This window comes from Falco naumanni, chromosome 3, assembly GCF_017639655.2.
Source record: "Falco naumanni isolate bFalNau1 chromosome 3, bFalNau1.pat, whole genome shotgun sequence".
NCBI lineage: Eukaryota > Metazoa > Chordata > Aves > Falconiformes > Falconidae > Falco > Falco naumanni.
The window spans coordinates 117128047-117146859 of record NC_054056.1 but is presented as its reverse complement, the minus strand read 5'-3'; the positions used below and the strand labels follow the sequence as shown (position 1 = coordinate 117146859).

At 37.0% G+C, this 18813-nt stretch overlaps 1 protein-coding gene across 5 annotated transcripts in view; it reads right to left on the bottom strand.

The window, feature by feature from the left end:
* The window catches only part of TRAPPC9 (trafficking protein particle complex subunit 9), a 508912-nt gene that overhangs the window by 385597 nt on the left and 104502 nt on the right, over positions 1 to 18813 (bottom strand). For all 5 annotated transcript variants that reach the window (XM_040585704.1, XM_040585706.1, XM_040585707.1 and 2 more), the window contains one exon: positions 15713 to 15837. In XM_040585704.1, the coding sequence (XP_040441638.1) occupies positions 15713 to 15837 (125 nt within the window). The remainder of the gene's footprint in view (positions 1 to 15712; positions 15838 to 18813) is intronic.

Genomic DNA, 18813 nt, shown 5'->3' with positions numbered 1-18813 from the left:
ATAATATGGAAATCTCTTTTTCAAATATGCTACTATTCTTGAAGGTTTTTTCAATTCATAAAACAGCAATAAAACATAAACCAGCAAGCTAGTCACAGAGACAGAGCATGAAAAGCTTCAGTTTATGGTGTATGAGCTAAAATTCAAGGCTTATTTAATGGTTGGAAAAAGTAAAAGGCCCAACATAACTCCAAACAGATAGCCATGCAAAGATGAAGGAATAAATTCTCAAAACACAGGAACTAAATGATCAAAACAATATTTACCTTCCTTTAAGGGGGGAGTGGGGGGGTGGGGGTTGAGAAAAAAAGACGGTACAGAAACTGTGAAATTGTGCTGAGGTGTAGCACTGCAAGATATTCAATCCATCACATTTGTTTAGGTTAGTCCAACGCTAACCTTCAGCAAGGCTGACAAAATTTTAATGAAGTGTTTCACTATATAGTGGAGGACTTCAACCATGTGAGCACAAAGGACTAACAGTTCCTCATTTTTCAGCATTCCAAATTTTTCTTTTCAGCTTCTTCAAAAAAGCGTGTCTTGTCTCAGAGAACTAGTTTTCACAGAGCATTTTCATTTGCTTTCCTAATCCTCTGACCTGAAGGTTTCTGTTTACAAAAGCAAGTTCCACTTTTATGTATTTCAGATTGTCTGCAAGGAAGGCATACTGAATAGTAACTGAGCAGTCTCCTCTCTTCCCCAAAATACACTTTCTAAGTCCCCAAAAAGACTTTCTAAGTTGTTTTTTTTTTGAAAGCAGTTAAATCTTCATTCACTGAGAAGACTGCAGGAAATTTTTACTTCTGGGTCCTTTTTTGCAGGGACATGAGCCTGATAAGAACACGTTACATCCACCATATCTGATACTTTATACTACTGTTAAACCAACTAGGGGGAAAAAAAAAAAAACCAACACTTTCAATAAAACATTCAGTATTAAAGGTACTGTATGTCTTGTTTAAGACTTTAAAGAAGTTAAATTACTTTTTTTTTTTTTTTAGTAAGGTTGAAAACTTTTAAGAGTAAATTTAAGTACACCCACCATTTTGGTGATTGTCAACTCACATTTGAGTATATTCAAATACATGAGAAACTGAATTGTGAACCCCAAACTGTATGGTCTCATTATGCTGTAGTCTAGAACATACACACCACGAGTATTTTGAAACAGGGAGATTTTGTAGAACCAAGAAAGGAAAGTAAAAATGATGATGCAAAATGAAAATGCACTACAGTCTCAGTTACAGACTGACTTCTATTCCCATACAATATCCTTCTACATATCCTTAAAAAGCCTAATGCTCATACAGTTTATTTTCTTTCTGAGTAAGATGGCAAGCCTGTAAGCTGTACAAATGAGGAAAAGAGAACATGAGCTGAGTCTTACCAACTTTCACACGTTAGGCTAGTACAAGGTACTCAACAGATGGCAAGATTCCTGAAAAAGAAAGCCAGAGTTTTGTACGTGGCAAAGCACTTCATCAAGTAGAAAATACTATGAGACACGAGAAGAGATAAAAAAACCAAAAGGCAGAAAAGCTTCAAACAACTTATTATAAAAATATTAACCTACCTAGCAAAGACAATTCTAGAAATGGGTAGACACATGCTACTTATGAAGGAGGAAAATCCTAAGTGAAAGGGTAAGGCAGTGGTAGACATGTCTGAAATCACAAACAGAAACATGTAGATATAGAACTGGAAGAAGACACTTCTACATCAGTGACAAAGCCCATGCTCTTCCATATGTTCCACGTGCATGGGAGACACTCTCCGGGTATCAGAACTGATCTGAGCCACTTCTGTCACTGGACAGTAGCAATTACGACAGCTATTCCCTGTTACGAAGGGCAGTCGGAGCTATCTCAGCTTACTGCTGTCAAGTTACCCTCTGGCACCATTTCCCATACATTCCTCCCTGGAGTGAGCTGGACATCACAAGAACAGAGATTAAAGTACCACCTGTAAATTTTGCCCAGAATGCAGAAGGTGTTCTTCTCACAAAGCAAATTACGTAGACGTCTGAATTCCTCCTCCTTTTCTCAGTCAGTACCCACTACAAGTTTGTTCTTGGAATATAAATACCCTATCTAATGCCTTACTCTTCCAGGGCAGATTCAACACACATGACTAGGAGAGCCTAGCGTGATGTACGTGCAATCCAACCTGGCACTGCAGAGTACAGACAGATGCCATGTCTTGTTTTGCACATAGTTATGTCATCATCTCTAATTTTCAGGGGGAAACCAGGTCCTCTGTATACAGTATATAAAGGAAGAATGTCCACATGCTCACTGTCACGCTTTTCAATTCGAATTCCAAGTGCCTTGATAAAATATATACTGAAAAAAATGCTACTAGGTAACTGTTAGAAATGGTCCCCACTGGTGATACCGCTTCCACTGTCATCTGTGACCCACATATCCACAGGAATTAACTTTTACAGTGGGGATGTTTCAAAGCGAATGACTTTCACAAAAAGAGGTAAAGTTGAGCAGAGCTGCCACTACACTAGCATCCAAGGATTAGGGGGTTTGCTTTTTGTGGTTTTTGGATTTTTCCTCCACAGAAATCATAGCCAATGTTACTATTCAGTTAAATACAGGGTTATAACTGCTCAAATTTGGGGACAGCTTATTCTTTTCCTCAACTGAATTCTCTTAAGTTCAACAACAACCACTCTGAGCAACACCCACTGAATTAAGTGGCAAAGAACATAATAAAATTATTACTACTTTCATAATTTTTCAGTTTAAGATCTAACGATCGCCTAACATTTCAATTCCATTCCATCTAGACTGGGAGATCATAACTCACACTTGGATGCCAAGTACAAAGAACAATCACAATTCAATCAAACTATTTTACTCCTTTTGTAGCAGAAAAATTGGTGAAGTTATGCATTATAGTTGCATGACAGTACAACCACAAAGAAAACCCAATAGGTTAGCTTTAAAACCGCGACATTAAAAATGTTCATTATAATTTATAAAACTTTAAAACTTTATAGAGATACAGTCTGAATATCAAAACCAGCACTTTTTAGGAAACGATCACTGAGCTGCATAATACTTCTGGAAAAGTAGTGCTCTCCTTCCTTCTGAGTTTGACATCCCTGTCATACACGAAAGCTCAGAATAAAACTCAAAATAATTGGTCTCACATGATCTAATTTACAATAAGTAGAGAAAAGATACCCAAGACAGGAGGCCTTTTACTTGCTCCAAAACCCAGTGAGGGAAACTGAAGATGGACAAATTAAGGCTAGTGGGAAAATGCACTCTCGAATGGCATGGGGAGGCCACCACTAACGTAACTGCTATACGGATGTTGAAAGTTTTCCACCACATAAATATTTTAATAAAGTCAAATTACTTCCAAAACCACGTTTCTGCTCAGAATTCTTGGCTTGATGCTAGAACGTCTAAGGTAACTTTATCAGGATCAGATTAGCTGGAACATCAGTAGAAAGTTTTCCACCAAGGTTAAAACAATAGATTCACAGCAGTGGGATAACGTTCCATCTTTTTGCATTTCAACTAATTTGCTCTCCATTTATAGCTATTCTCCCCATGCTAGACTGGAGCAGGAGCTAACAATATAGTCTGTAGGTGGTTACCAAGCAATCAGATAAACTCAGGGAAAGGGTTTGGATTGACCACAGCACTGCACTGACCAAGCAAGAGGTAGAAAAAAATATGTAAGACGCAAGAGAAATTGACACGCAAGAATTAAACAGGCAGAGATAATTACCCATAGAAGACAAGCACTGGGCAAGGGGCAAAATCTAGAAATGACTTTTGGAAAAAGTATAAAGATGCTAAGCACAGAAAACTTCACACTAAGTTTCTCCAGCAGTGAAGAATGTGGGATTTTTTTTATTATTATTTACAGTCCAAAGAAAGGATTACATCACTTGTTTCTCACCCTAGTCATGGTAAGGAACATTTCCTGCTTATATCAAAAACATACCTAACTGTACATCTTGGGCAAGTCACCTACTCATTGTTCTGGACTGTCAGCCACGATACCAAGTGGCAGCAATAGTAATAGAACTGTCTGTTACTTGCATTTGCATAGTGTATAACAAAAAAATGAGTGGAGTTTCATGGAATGACGTAATCCTAATCAAGTTACTTGTACAGTACTTGAGATTTATTACTCAGCTTGCTAGTCATTTTATACAAAGATATAACACAACTGAAAGTAAACTTAATAAAATTTATATAGATTATCTGCCACCGTGAAGTAATCTAGAAGCCTCCTTGCTCCTGAGAATCACTTTAATAGGAAAACATGCATTTCAATTGCTTCTTGTCATTTGTCTTTTCCTCTTACTCAGATCTATTTCAGCTAAATCAAAAATAGGTGTTGAGTCCCACGTTTTAAAAAAGCTAGTCATTATGAGTTGTCGACTTTTACAGATGTAATTGCAGAGAATGATATATTAAGTTCACTGTACTTAATGGCTACAGACAGTTTATGTATATTCAAATCACTTAAGAGTAATATTTATACTAATACATCATCAAACCACAGGATCTCTAAGTCAAAAGGCACGGAAAATATTCTAGACCCAAACGTGCACCAGTGCAAAGCATTAATTTTTCTACAGGAATAGTTACAGTACTTTTTTCTACATCTTCTACCACCAGATTTTTATTCCATTTAAACACAGTAATGTTGGAAATTTCATTTACTGTAAGTTTACACCTACAGAAAAACAGGTCTAAATCAATCACAGAGAAAAATTAAGAAATTACTCCCTAATTGACAAGCATCTCTAAACTCCTGCACTTTCCCCTCTTCATAGATGGATTTTTTTCATCAGCTGTTTTTCCTCTCTCACCTCATCAGTCACTGCAATATACAGCAAGAACAGCAGTTTAATGACAAACCATAGAAACCACTTTCATAAAATGGCCAAAAAATATAACTTGGATCTATTTCATGTAACACTATTAAAAATATATTTATTTATTTATTTCTCGGTTTTTTCCCCCTCTTATAAGAGGATTTTCCCTCCCCTACTTTTGACAATTTTAGATAATTTTCATTTCCTGGAATTTTAAAGCTTTTAAAGTCAAACTTCTACTTACCCTGAGAGTCAGCCTTTGACACTGATCAATGATCAAGTTAGCACAACATCATTCTTAGTACTATACTAAGATATAAACATGCATAAAAACTTAGGGATTTATGCCTGTTTTCACTGATAACAATATAAAGCCTTAAACAAATAAATAAAATCGGAGTTCTCTTAAGCAATCCCTCTATGAGACTATCAGCCCAAACTACCTTACTAAAAAATTGCAAACTATGACATTTAAAACCTGTTTTACCTTATAAACAGTAAATGTGGTGCTTGCTGTGTTGATTATCCAGTCATTTCCCAAGGTGAAACGAAGCTGGTAAAGTAGATTCTGATGTGCCCTTTCAAAAATGGCTTGGCATCAGTTAGAGCCATCACATTCTGTGCTTCCAATTTCTTCTGAGGAAAACTACCACACTTGACCTACCCTTTTGAAGTCCCCACAGTGATAAATTACTAAACTTCATTCGCTTTCTCATACTCGTGGGTAAGGCAGCTATTAAGAGTGCCACTTTCAGCTAAACAGAAGATCTGCAATATACTTATTTATCAAAATGCTCTAACTCCTTTGGCTAGTTGCCCAAAAAACAGAACCAACCTCCAATCATAACTATCATCTGTGTCTGTGATGGAGAAATGAAGACTATCTCAAAAAGAAAGTTATTTAAAAATTAAAAAAACTGAACTGGCTTGCAGATTTATTAATTCCTAAATTGACAGAAAGAGAACTAATCTAGGTATTTTAAAAACAACAGAATAAAACCTTGCAATTTTAAACTAATTCAAGGATATGCTGCTATGGAAGTCCCACATGTGGTACACAGCATTTATGGCAGACTTCAGAAAAGCTGTTCTTCATTATTTGTCAATACACCGGGTCTCTGTGGTTAAAAGACCACAGAAAAAGATTAAATTGATAAAATTATATAATTTCAAAAAAGTTCCATCAAACATTTGGCAAGAAGAGATTATCATATGCAGGATGAGCAATATTTAAGCAAAAACGTAACATGCGGTTGAAACCAAGTTCAGCAGCAAATTTCTAGATCATTACATTTTTAACTTGACCATTTCATAATGTCAGAACCGAATGTTAGTGATCAGAACAAAACACTCCAACGAGAGGTAAAAGAGCCTAAATTACCCATTCTTATCCATGTCTTCTTCCATATATTCAAAGCTATTACTATTTAGGTCTAGAAAACAGGTGTAAATAAAAAACACTAATAGCAGCAGCAACATAAATGAATACAACTAGGCTGGAGACAGTGTTTGCTACTACTAGCTAGTAATGAAATTAAAGCCTAAACAGGTGGGCCTGGATGTGAAAAGATGACTAGGATGCAATTCCTGCACAGTATCGAAAGTGGTATTACATTAACAGAGTAACTGTTCCAATTACTGTAATTTGGAGAGCATGCCTCCTCTCTCACAAACTACTCTTCCAGAGAAGTCATCTTTTTTATTCCAAACAGCTCCTTACCAGTTCATTTGGTTAAGTCTATCACACCTGAATGATTTTTTTGAGGTAGGTGATTTGTTATTGTTTCAGGGAAAGATTTATAACAGGAATACAACATCATTATAAGGACCTAAGTCAAAGGACTATAATGTATATTCATGACTCTGCATGTAAACTTCCATTTCTTACTAAATCGTTCAGAAGTTAGAAAAATTATTTCCTCCAGGTAGCAACTTTCCCGAACTATAACAAGGTAGTCTCCCTTATTTTCAGGGACAAAACAAGAAGCAAAGAGATACCAAAAAAGTAAACAACATATGAGTAGTATTTATTTGGTACGTGATTTACCTACTAGGGTCTGAAGTTATAAACTTTTGTAAGTTTATATATAAAGATTTTTTAATAAACTTTATAGCTATGAGGATAAGAGTAAAGAGATTTTAGAACAATTTAAAAACCTACAAGCTGAAAAGAGAGGAAATGGAGGAACAAAAGGGTGAACTAAGCAGTAGACAAAAGGCAAGCTGGAGAACTGCAGATAGAAGGCCCTTTGCACTGCCAAGGCAGCTGGGGAACTGCACAAGTTCAATTACAGTAGAACAAAAATCGTTCCAGTGAATTCTCAAAATACTGATAGTATTAGAGCAGTTTGAAAGGATTAAGACTGGAATAACTAGCTAAAAATGAAAATGCAGCCATGAATGTTACTGAACTTACATGGAACAACTCACAAATGCAAAGTTACTAACCAGAATGTACAGATGGTCAACTGAGGACAACTTTGCAACAGGATTTTGAAACAGATGAAATAACAGTTTCAGAGTGAAATAAAAAGCATGATTCTATCTATTCCTTGTATTCAGAATGTTGCTTTCCAGAAAAGAACCCAAATCCATTCAATTACTTTTAATACACTTCCAGCTTGGCTCCAGCTGTTTGCTGAAAGATATACATTACATTCAACCTCTAATCTTACATTGTATAACATTTTCTTCTGTGCATAGTTCTAAAGATATGAACAAAATTAACTGATACTGTTAATTAAATGGTATTACCCTGACCTAAGTGTCAGGAACAATAACACCCTCGAGGCAGGTTACAGTTAACTGTAGTAAGACAGCACGTGTATGACACTCTGCATTTAATTTCACACTCACATAGGCTGAAATAAAATCTTTATTTTGCTTCCAAAAGAACATGAACAACTTCACTGGATCAATTTATGTAGGCACTGAGGAACCTTCTGACTGATCAGAGCTGCCCTCTCCCTTAATCTCCCCAGTTCTATTTTCTTGTGCATTTCAGCTTCTGCCACCACATTGTCCCACCGGAGTAGTTACATGCCTTCCAGGCAATTCCACACTTCTAGTAAAGTTAAAACACTAGAAATTAACATCACAAACCTAGTAAAAGTGAGCATGGCAAAATTCTATGTTCACCCACACATTAAATGCATGAAAATACTGCACAGATCTTTGTAAGGATGAAGGATGGAAATACATTTGGCCATAAATTTAATGTAACATCCCAAATATCCAGAACTTATATTATAATTGAAATCTAAATATCAAATGCTTGAAAGAGTGTCTACTTACAACAGAATGCAAGTCTCTTCCACATTTTCTTACCTACAGCTTTTTTCATGAACACATTTGAGCTCCCTGTGTCCAGAACTTGGTATGACTGAACATGAGTCAGTTAAGAACTAGAAGATGTGTAGTCAAAGAGGAATTATATCACTATGAATAAAATAAGCACTGTTGAAAGAAAGGGTTTATTAGCTGAAGCACAGCGTGATACCTAAGATGCTACTAGGCTTCTGATTCAGACTTGGATTATACACTCTCATTTTAGAAGCACATAAAATGAATCAAAATCCACCTGCAGAGGAAATGGAAAAAAAAACCACGCTCTCTTTAAATTGGACATTCAGACCAAATCCAAAGTGTGAGCAGAGAGGTTAAGTACTGACAAAAGGCAGTTCATTGCTGTGAATTAAGTCTAGTAAGTAGAGCAAGTCTTCAGAGGCTGATCAACTGCACTCTTCATGCTTGGCGCTGGAAGTCTCCATTTGGCAGAAGCAACCATGAGGACTACTGCAGCATCTCTTCATTGCCAGAGGATCCACAACTCAAGAAGTATAAATGTACAGAGACTGAGAAACAAGTAAATTAGGTACCTGAAATAGAGTAGTCTTTGGTCTAAACCCTGTGTCTGACCTACCTCATCTGTTCTCATTATGAGAGAAAAACTAAAAATGCAAGAACTCACAAGACCAAAATTGAAGTACATATATCCAGAGGTATTCTGACTTTGCGATGACATTTGGCCATGTGGCACATTGCAGTTTACATTCTGAGAGCTCTAGGCAACACGTGACCTCTGTCTTCTGGAAGAGCTGTTGTGAGGAAATGTATCACCCAATGCACGCAGAGCATTCACACAGATCTCTCCATGTCCATTTATTCTTAACATTTCTTACAGACCTGACTGGACTTTCACTACCTACTCTAAATGTTTGTTCCAACCCTCTCCCCACTTCAAGTTTCCACGTCGGCAAGTCTTCACATAAGCCCATCTTTTCTTTTTCTCCATTACTTTAACCCAGTCACCTTCCCCTCCATTTCTTCCTACATTTTCTATACAGTCAATGCCCTCCTACAGAAGCCTACTTCAATATTAAGATTTTCTGCTTTCTTCTCATAATGTCATTATGGAAGTACCCACCTACTGCTGTTCTGTTTGTAGAGAGCACTTCTTAGGCATTACCATGATAAACAATCCAAAGTAATGTTTGGAGTTGACACTGATCTCAGGGTACCGCCCATACCCAAATGGGTTCATCTACTGTTACCTTCTTTCCAAGGTACAACAGCTGCTTAGAGGGAACTCCTTTTGTCTGAAATATTTCCAGTGCTGTCACACTGGAACATTCTGAACAGCGGCAGCAGATAAATACAAATGGTGTCTGCTGTTGATGCTCAGACTATATTAATTACTCAAATGTAGTCTAGCAAGCTGATGAAAAACTACCAGAAATTTTTTGTCTCAAAAGATACTGACACATCCTAACTAGAGCAACAGGATTGTACTGTAGTTGAGTAACCAGGCCAACAACAGCCATGGATCACCCTCGGGAAAGAAGCTTTCGTGACTGCAGAGTCTACGGCTGTTCACAGAAGCACTGTTTATTGTGTTGATGCCAACTTTAATTTTTCTTTGTTCATCTTTAGACAACAGAGAAAGAAAGATGAAATGTGGTTTATATAGTAGATAGTACCTGCTGCAGGTACCCCTGATGAGACATTTGTTTGGGTATAAGCAAGCTATCATCTCTTATTTATTGAGTGACAATGAAAAAAACCTTGAGAAAATGGTGCTTTAACAGGCAGATAGTGAATCTACATAAAATTTTTCTATCAATACTACAGAAAAATGTTAATGCTTCTTTCATGTCAAATAAAATGGCAAAAATAGGAAGTTCTTCAAGTTGTAAAACGTGTTGAATTGAATCACTACTACAGTGATAATACCAAGTACTGCTACTGCTACACTACTACAGTGATAATACTGAATGTAAAATACCAGATGAGATTACTGAATTTAATTTTTTCAAATCCAGGGGGGAGTAGCAACTTTTTTCCCCCCACTGCTCTAGAGAATAGCTTTAGTAAAGTATTTTCTTTGTGTTCTGAAGTAAAGTCCTCTCTAGAGCACAGCAGAGTGTTGCTTTCTTGATGGAACAATTCACAAAAGAGGAACAGCGTTGGTGATTAGAAACAGTGCTAAACACTCAACTATTTACAGAACCCAAAAGCACTGAAATGAATATAAGCAATGCCAAACTGGGCAGGGAAGGAAAGTTAAGAGTGTCTACACCCAGCCTACTCAAAAACTGCAGGCTTCCATCCAAATCCAGGTCATAATCAAATTTTGCCAGGCAGGTACCAATTACCAAGAATTCAGCTCTCATTTGCAGAACAACTCTACTTTTATTATCCACTTTATTTCGAGGGAAACTGCAATTCTCAGCCAGGAAGGCAACAAAAAACACCTTGGTGATCTGGCAAAGGTTGATTTGGCTTATGGCTCCAATCTCAGCAGACTTCAAGAAATGTGACTGGCTTTCTGATACTTATTTCACAAATGTCAATTAATTATTACAGATTTATATATCATTTCGATAAAAACGAACTTGATAAGTGAAAGAGCTTTGCTTGGGATTTTTTATCTTCTCTTTTAAAGGTTTGAAAATTATTAGGGAAACAAGAAACAGACTTGCATCTTCCTTGGTTTTTTTAATCTTCATAAGACTTGACGTGTTTATACAGAAGGACAACTCAGAGCCACAGTATTTACAAGCACTGTACTGAATTCCAAAATAGGACAGTGTGGAAGAAGAACATCTAATTTGGGTTTTATGGTTTTGCCTAAGATCTCATTCCTAAATTCACATTTTTGCCATCAAAACGGAGTAATCTAAATTTCAACTGTGCTCTGTAGATTCAACATCCCCACTAACTTCAGCAGGATCCAGAATTCTCTAAAAGTTTAAAAAAAAAATAATCCAACTTGTTCTGTATAAGGGCTTAAACTTAGAATAGATGTAAGGCTTACAGGTAAAAGGAGTTAGAGCTTAAAGCAACAATAACGTACAGTTTATCTCAGTTAACAGCATGCTTTCATACTAGAAGAGCAGAGCCCGAGAACTGCACGGAACAATCCAATTAAGGCCTCTATCTCACTTTAATACACTGCTGACTAAATCAGAAATGATACGCTAATGACGGTGTATTAAATTAGATTTGCTCTACATACTATACTTTAACACTTCCTACCATTTACTGATAGTGCTGGAACAGAGCAGTTGCATGAGATTACTTAAACCTCTCCAGTTTCTGCAGTTGCATCTCTAGAATTACAGCTGATTTTCAGTATGCAGAGGCAAATTCTCCTGGACATACAAGTTTGAAAACAAGTCAGTCAGTCAGCTGAGACCCTCAAAAATTATAAATCAGCCCTCAGTCTGCCATGCAAATGGCCACTAATCAGTGTCTATGTTTAACAGCTTAAATCAAGAAAACCACAGTATTTTTTTGAAGTTTTCTTCACCCAACTAAAAGACTTCTCCATTTCAACATTTGATTTGGTCTTTTGTCCAGTTACGGTCATGCAGCATTTCTTAATCCCAGAAGACTTGTTCCAAAGTAACCATGCACATTATGTTGAGGCAAAGTATCTTGATGAATAAGTCTCCCTTTCACCTTGTAACAAAAAGGAATTACTAATGAATTACCATTACTTGATGGCAATCACTGTAACATTAAGAATGAAATTTCCATGGATCATTTCCTCAATTCCATAATATGTGGCATGGAGTAAAAGTGTGTTTCTTCCACCACTGAGAAGAACCAGACTAAGCCAAATAATCTCAGCTTCCAAGCATGAAAAACAGTAAAGAATTCATCAGGTTAAAAATAACACATTGTTTGCTGAGAGATTAGGATATTTGTTTAAAGTTCTTACTGCAGCTTTTGCATTAATACATAGAATAGTTGAATATCTAAACACACTGCAGTGTTACTCAAGAAGTAACACATTCAGCCTTAAAATAGACTATTTCACCTATCAGTATAGCCACAGCAATGCATAGCTAAGCAGGGGCCAACTCACTCTGCCCTACAGATGCACCCTAGAACAAACAAGGTTTTTCAACAACGCCTAACACAACTACTCAGTAGTGAACAATAGGAGAGAGTACATCTGAACATAATATTACACCATGATATTCTATTCAGCTTGAAGGTATAAGCAAGTCTTATGATGAGGTCATAAAGCAATTTTTATACAGAATTTATAAGATCATTATAACAGTATTTCCACAAGCCAGTGACTGGTTTATTAGAAGACAGCCCGTGGCAAAATTGAAAGCTTAGATTCCCGAGAAGTTCAACTTCAATACCAGCCATATCCAAGACTGAAGCACAAAAATTGGGAGGAAGGTTTAAGCATTAAGACTTATAAATAACCGAACAATGACATTTCAGAATCAGCAACAAAAGAAGTATTGATTTACATGAATTTTCATTTGAAAAAAATCACCTTTATTTGAAGACTAGCTTATGCACAGCATGCAGGATCGAAAAATAACTACTACTCCTGAATATTCACAACAGACACCTACTGCTAAGTCATTAATAAATGACAGCAGAGCACCTTCACCACACATACAAATTGTCTAAGATAATCTTGTTTCTTAACTTAAAAACTCCCACTTGCTTCTTACATTAGTCCTTGTCAAATCACTTTAACTGGCTTGACTATTTACAAGATAAACCTTTAAACATCATCAAGCAATCGACCAGCCCAAAAGGCACGGTGCAGGACCCTGGCAATAGCCCACACATGCAGGATTGTTCTGCAGAGAGAAACTGAAGTATCTTTTAAGGAGGGTCTAGGGAACTCAAAAAGATACATAAATATCAAATATTTTGAGACTCAGGTTCAAAAGGAACTTTGGATCATCTCTCAGATATATTCCAGCGTGCTACATTTTAGACAAGAATGTTCCTACTGACCAAAACTGCTTGTGTCTGACAACAAATATGCATTTGTGTACTCTGAAAACCCAGCCTAAAACCAAGCGAGTCAAAACCAAAAATCTAGCCAATTCCTCAGAACCCAGCCAAGAAAACCAGACCAGAACACATGCCAATTACATCTATCAATGCTTAACGGACTCAATATACAATAACTGCCTGATAGTTTTTCTGGAATGTCTACCTTTTATTTTAAGTTACTGGTGGCTCGTACATTTCTTCCTACTAAAGAGTACTTGTCAAAGTAGAGAGAAGTCACAAACAGACAGTATTAAACAGAAGTAGTAGCCAACAGGGACAAAAGCTGGATATAATACTTTATGACAAAAGGACTAGCAGTCATATGTAATGTAGTCATCTAAATACACAAATGTGTTCTCTTCAGTCATGAAAGGTAATTTCTTCTGGTCATTTGCCCAGCACCAACTACATATGTCCATATACACAACCACTTTATTAATTCGATAGTCTAGTGAATGGAAAACTACTTCTAAGATACTCTAAATAGTTCTGAACTTCATAAGCATTTCTAATCCAGGTAATCAAATGATCGGTTTATAGTAGTTTAACCGGGACAAGCTGCAATAAGATTATTACTTATGAGTATATGAAAATGGTAAATAGAAATGGAAGTTATAGAAATGGACATTTGTTAAAATGGAACGAGCCATGATAATAAATCATCCTGCAGATGGTGATACCTTACTATGGTCTTCTCTCTCCTCATCTACAATAGATCAATCTTACAAATATTGGGAAGATTTAAGTCATATTTGTCCTATCACGAATGTAGTCTGCAAATACATGATCAGAACGACAGTATTTTAAGTGATCAGAAATACAATTTTGTGGACTTCCTCCAGAGCTTTAACCTGCTGGGTATTTTAACAGCCTGATTTTTATTCCCCCCCCCCCCCCCCCCCCCCCCCCAATCATCTCTTCTAAACATTACAAAAAAGTGCAAAGTTAGTGATTAAGGGAATTCCTTGATACTAACAGAATATTTATTCTCTATTGAACACAGTTTTGATCACCTGCAAGGTCCTTCCATCACAAAATACCAACTAATTAAATCAAAATTCATTCCATAAACCTAAAACCAGAATCAAGCATATGCATTCCCACCAGACTGTTTCACTATACACTGTTAAAAACCAAGTTCTTGCTTTACAGCTCTCCAGCATCCTTGTAATACCATCACATAGATAATTGTGAACCTGCAACTTCTTGGTTGCCAGGACAACTGGTTGACAAGCAAAAAGTGCACTAAAAGGGTTTTTTTTTTCATGTGTTTGGTGCAAAGAAATTCTGCATTTCTGGATTTTTAATCCAGCTTCAAAAGAACATTCCCCTTGCTTTCTTAAGTCAGAAGTGTCTATAGGTCAGACATTCAACACAAAGTTCTAAATTTAAAAATTAACGCTGGGCATTTTACCCACTTAAATATCAAATTCTTTCCTCAGTCATGCTGATTTATATTTATGAGCAACTGGGAAATACCTTGCTATGTCATAAAATAAAAAGAAAGGCTTTACTAATTTTTTAATCGTCTTTCACGTGCTGTCATCATCCTTTCTTTACTGCAGAATCAAATGATGATGAATTAGCAGTGCTAAAAGTCCAAAAGAAACACACTTAAAAATTAATAGCTTCACCTGTTTACTGATCAAATAGAATTGTAAATAATCTCACTGGGAAGGAAGCAAATACACATGCAAAGCAAATTACTAAGAAAAGCAAAGCCTATGTTTGCTTCGCAAAAACATACTAAGTCAAATATTGCATTGCACAATGCTTGATATAAATTCTGAATGAACAAACCGACACAGAACACCAATTCATGTAGGAAATATACTGAATTCTACAAGGCATGTAAGGCATTCACCAAAGCTATGGAAGAGACCACTGAAGTGCTACAGCACATTTTTTACAATTTCTGTTACTGTATCTTCAGCAAATCTGAAGAGTACCAAGCTGTTATTTCACTGCTCAAAACGACATTCCCATCTTCAACCAGTAAGATCTTCAACAGAAAAATAAATGTAGCTCACTCCGGGGAAGACTCTTTCTCAGTAAGCACAATGCAGCTTCTGCCTACACAATTGTTCTTTCATCCTGCTTTTATTTACTTTCTTCTGGCACTCTCAACTATTCTGTTTTATTACTTATACGAACACCACTAAAAGGCTTACTACTGGAACTATGAAGATAAGCCTTTGATCCCACATGTTCAGAAGGTACAAATCCTTCCATATATTTTAATATAAAACCACCAATAATTCATATAGAAGCACCTTCCTGCAGAGTACACATCATAAGAAAGCAACATGAGGTAAAGAACCGACAGTTCCTTGAGTATATCGTACTGATAACCAACCCTTTGCAATTTCTACTGTTAGCCTGACCTTGTTTCACCTTTTTGTTTGTTCTAATATAACAATCCAAACACAGAAGATCAAGCTGTTCTAAAAAAAAATAAAAAGGGGAAAAAATGAAGAGACAAACTTTTATTTTTTAATCACACAACAAACCATACCACAGTCCAATGATGTCACTTACCTTCACATGACTGAAGTCACCAACTTTGCTGCTTTCTTGGGGGTTAATAGGTTTAGTCTCTACTCTTGGTTTGACAACCTGCCGAAAAGGACTGGAGAGCGGAAGTCCTGTAACACTGATTCCATCTAGAAACAGAATAAATGAAATTACTTTTGCTTGTCTAATGCTATGCTTTATTCCCATGCATCTCGATCTGTATTATCAAAATGCGAGAAAATACACAAGAAGAGATATTAACATTTTATACAAAAAGGCAAAAAGTAAAGATTATTTGCTACGTTTTTCTCTAGAAGCCAAAAAATCTCAAACAGGACTACATCAAAAATCAGTGAAGGTCACAGGAAAGGAAGGTAACCACATTTGAAATATCACAATAGAAATGTCAAAGTTAATAATAGAAAACTAGTTTTAATATTTACAATATTTAAAAAAGAACAATAAAAGTTCATGTTTTTCCATGATAGTGACCCTAACAGCTGCTTAGTATCTTTTAAACTAACTTCCAGTTTTGAGGCCTGAGGGTTCTTTTTTCAAGCATATGGGGGGGGGGGGGGGGGGGAGCGAAGAAGCGATGTTTTTTACTGTCTACTGATGTATAAACATATAAAATATTTCTCATGTATAACAAAGGCATAATGGTAACTAAGGTTCGCATTGTAATAGTCAACAAAAAGCTTAACAGAAATCGATATCCTTAGAGGAGTATCCTCAGTTTAGTATTTACTAGCAGTCCGTGTCAAATACGGTCAAAAAAGGTCAATAACCTTTACACACTACAGTAAAAGATGTATTCACATACACTGATATCCTTCACGTCAGCAAAGCCTGACTAGATGCTGTATAGCTGTACTGGGTTTAGCTGGGATAGAGTTGATTTTCTTCCCAGCAGCTGGTATGGGGCTGCGCTTTGGATTCATGCTGGAAACAGTGTGGATAACACAGGGAATTTTTCATTATTGCTGGGCAGCGCTGACACAGAGCCAAGGGCTTTGCTGCTCCTCACCCCACTCCGCCAGCGAGGAGGCTGGGGGTGCACGAGGAGCTGGGAGGGGACACAGCTGGGACAGGTGACGCCAGCTGACCCCAGGGGTATTCCAGACTATATGACATCATGCTCAGCATGGAAAGCTGGGGGTGGAAGTTGGCAGGGAGGGTCACTGCCCAGGGACAGGCTGGGCATTGCTCAGCTGGTGGTGAGCAATTGTTTTCATTTGCATCACTTGGTTTTGGGTTCATTTTCCTCTCTTTCCCCTCTTTTCCTTACTTTTTTTTTTTTTTTTTTAATTATTAAACTGTCTTTATCTCAACCCATGTGTTTCTTTGTCGATTTTACCCTTACAATTCTTCCCCCATCCCACTGGGGAAGGGGAGGGAGCGGCTGTGTGGTACTTCATTGCTGGCCACAATATTCCACATAAACCACAACATTCTCAAGGCTTCAACGGACTTCTGCAGAGGATTGCTGGAAGCCGAGTGAAGATGTGCAAAATGCGATTCCTGCAGTTGCCACAGAACGTTAACTGGCTCCTGCAAGGGCCAAGGCACTGCTCTTCAGAAGATGGTATGAGATACTACCACTGAAGTAGCAGAAGGAATGATCCAACTCTCATAACATTTCTAAGTGCTTTAAAGAAAGGGAATTTTAAGAAAGGAAAATTTTAAAGGAGGGAAAACTATTTTGATGGTTCTGGTGACCTCCACACATAAACAAAAGAACTAATTGCTAAATGAAATACGTATCAACTTTTGTGTGGAGTGCATGAAAAATTGCTTTTTCCCTAGAACCCACAAAACAAGTTGTCATATTTATGATTAATGTTCATTTGATGTATGTCTTTGTGCAACAGTTAGGATGGACTTTGGCACACCTGTTGTTTTGCTGCACGGGTGAAGCAAATATCGTCATCCCCACTTGGGTTTGCAGAGCAATTTCAGTGCATGCAAACTAGATTATTTTTGGAGTAAACAAAAATAAATCAAAGACTGCAATCCCAGAGAACAGGCACTGTACTGCAACCTCTAATGGGGACATAATAACCTGAACCAACAAGCAGCGCTTCAGACAGATTTGGGTCATGCATGGAGGGGTATTTTATCCAGAAGGCCAGGGTAAGTCTGGCCACAATGTAATGGAAGAGCTTTTAGCAGACTGCTTCTACCTACCAATCTACTCCTACTGCATCATCTCAATCTAGATACAGCCTTTAGTCACTAAATCCAGCAATTCTAAATAAGGAATTATAATGAGATCACCAGGCAATATAAGAATAGAAAAAACCACTGTGATCAGAAATTACATAGTTCATATTTAAGACCAGGCATTTAGTTTCATTAGATGCAAGATCCAAACACAAAAAGACCCCTAACACATTTTCAGAACCACACAACTTGCAGTCTACCTAAATTAACCCGGGTTGCCAACCATGTGATGGAACCAGGTTTTGCCAGTCAAGATTAGTTTCCAGCCCTCAGAACAGACAGCACAGATCAAGCATTTCTCAATGAACAGTCTGAAAGAATTTAAAAGCAAAAGGCTAACACTTTATTTTCTAATGTTTTATCTTTGCTCAAGAATATCGCCAAAGCACTGAATAACCCATTGTATCAACTACCGAGGGAGAGCAGGACAGGCAGATGAGAACACCCTGCCTGTGCAATGTAACACCCTGCCTGTAGCAATGTAATTTACTAAGAATTAATCAAAACTTACTGTGCATAACTTTCTTTGTCCACCTGAAAACACTGCTTTGGACTGTTCAGTAACACATTTATTAACAGGTTACTGTTAAGGGACAGACATTAAAGTGACTCACGTAGGCTTACCAAAGTAAGAGAAATACACGATGTAATAACGGTTCCATCTTTTAGATGGCAACACAGGTAAGAACAAAGACCACGATGTCCAAATTCAAGCAATCGTAGTTCCATTTACAAATCCCAAAGGTTTGTACTTTATTACCTTGGTATAATAATCCATGCATTTTCATAGACTGGTTTGGTTTAGAAGGGGGTTTGTACTTTATTACCTTGGTATAATAATCCATGCATTTTCATAGACTGGTTTGGTTTAGAAGGGGGTTTGTACTTTATTACCTTGGTAT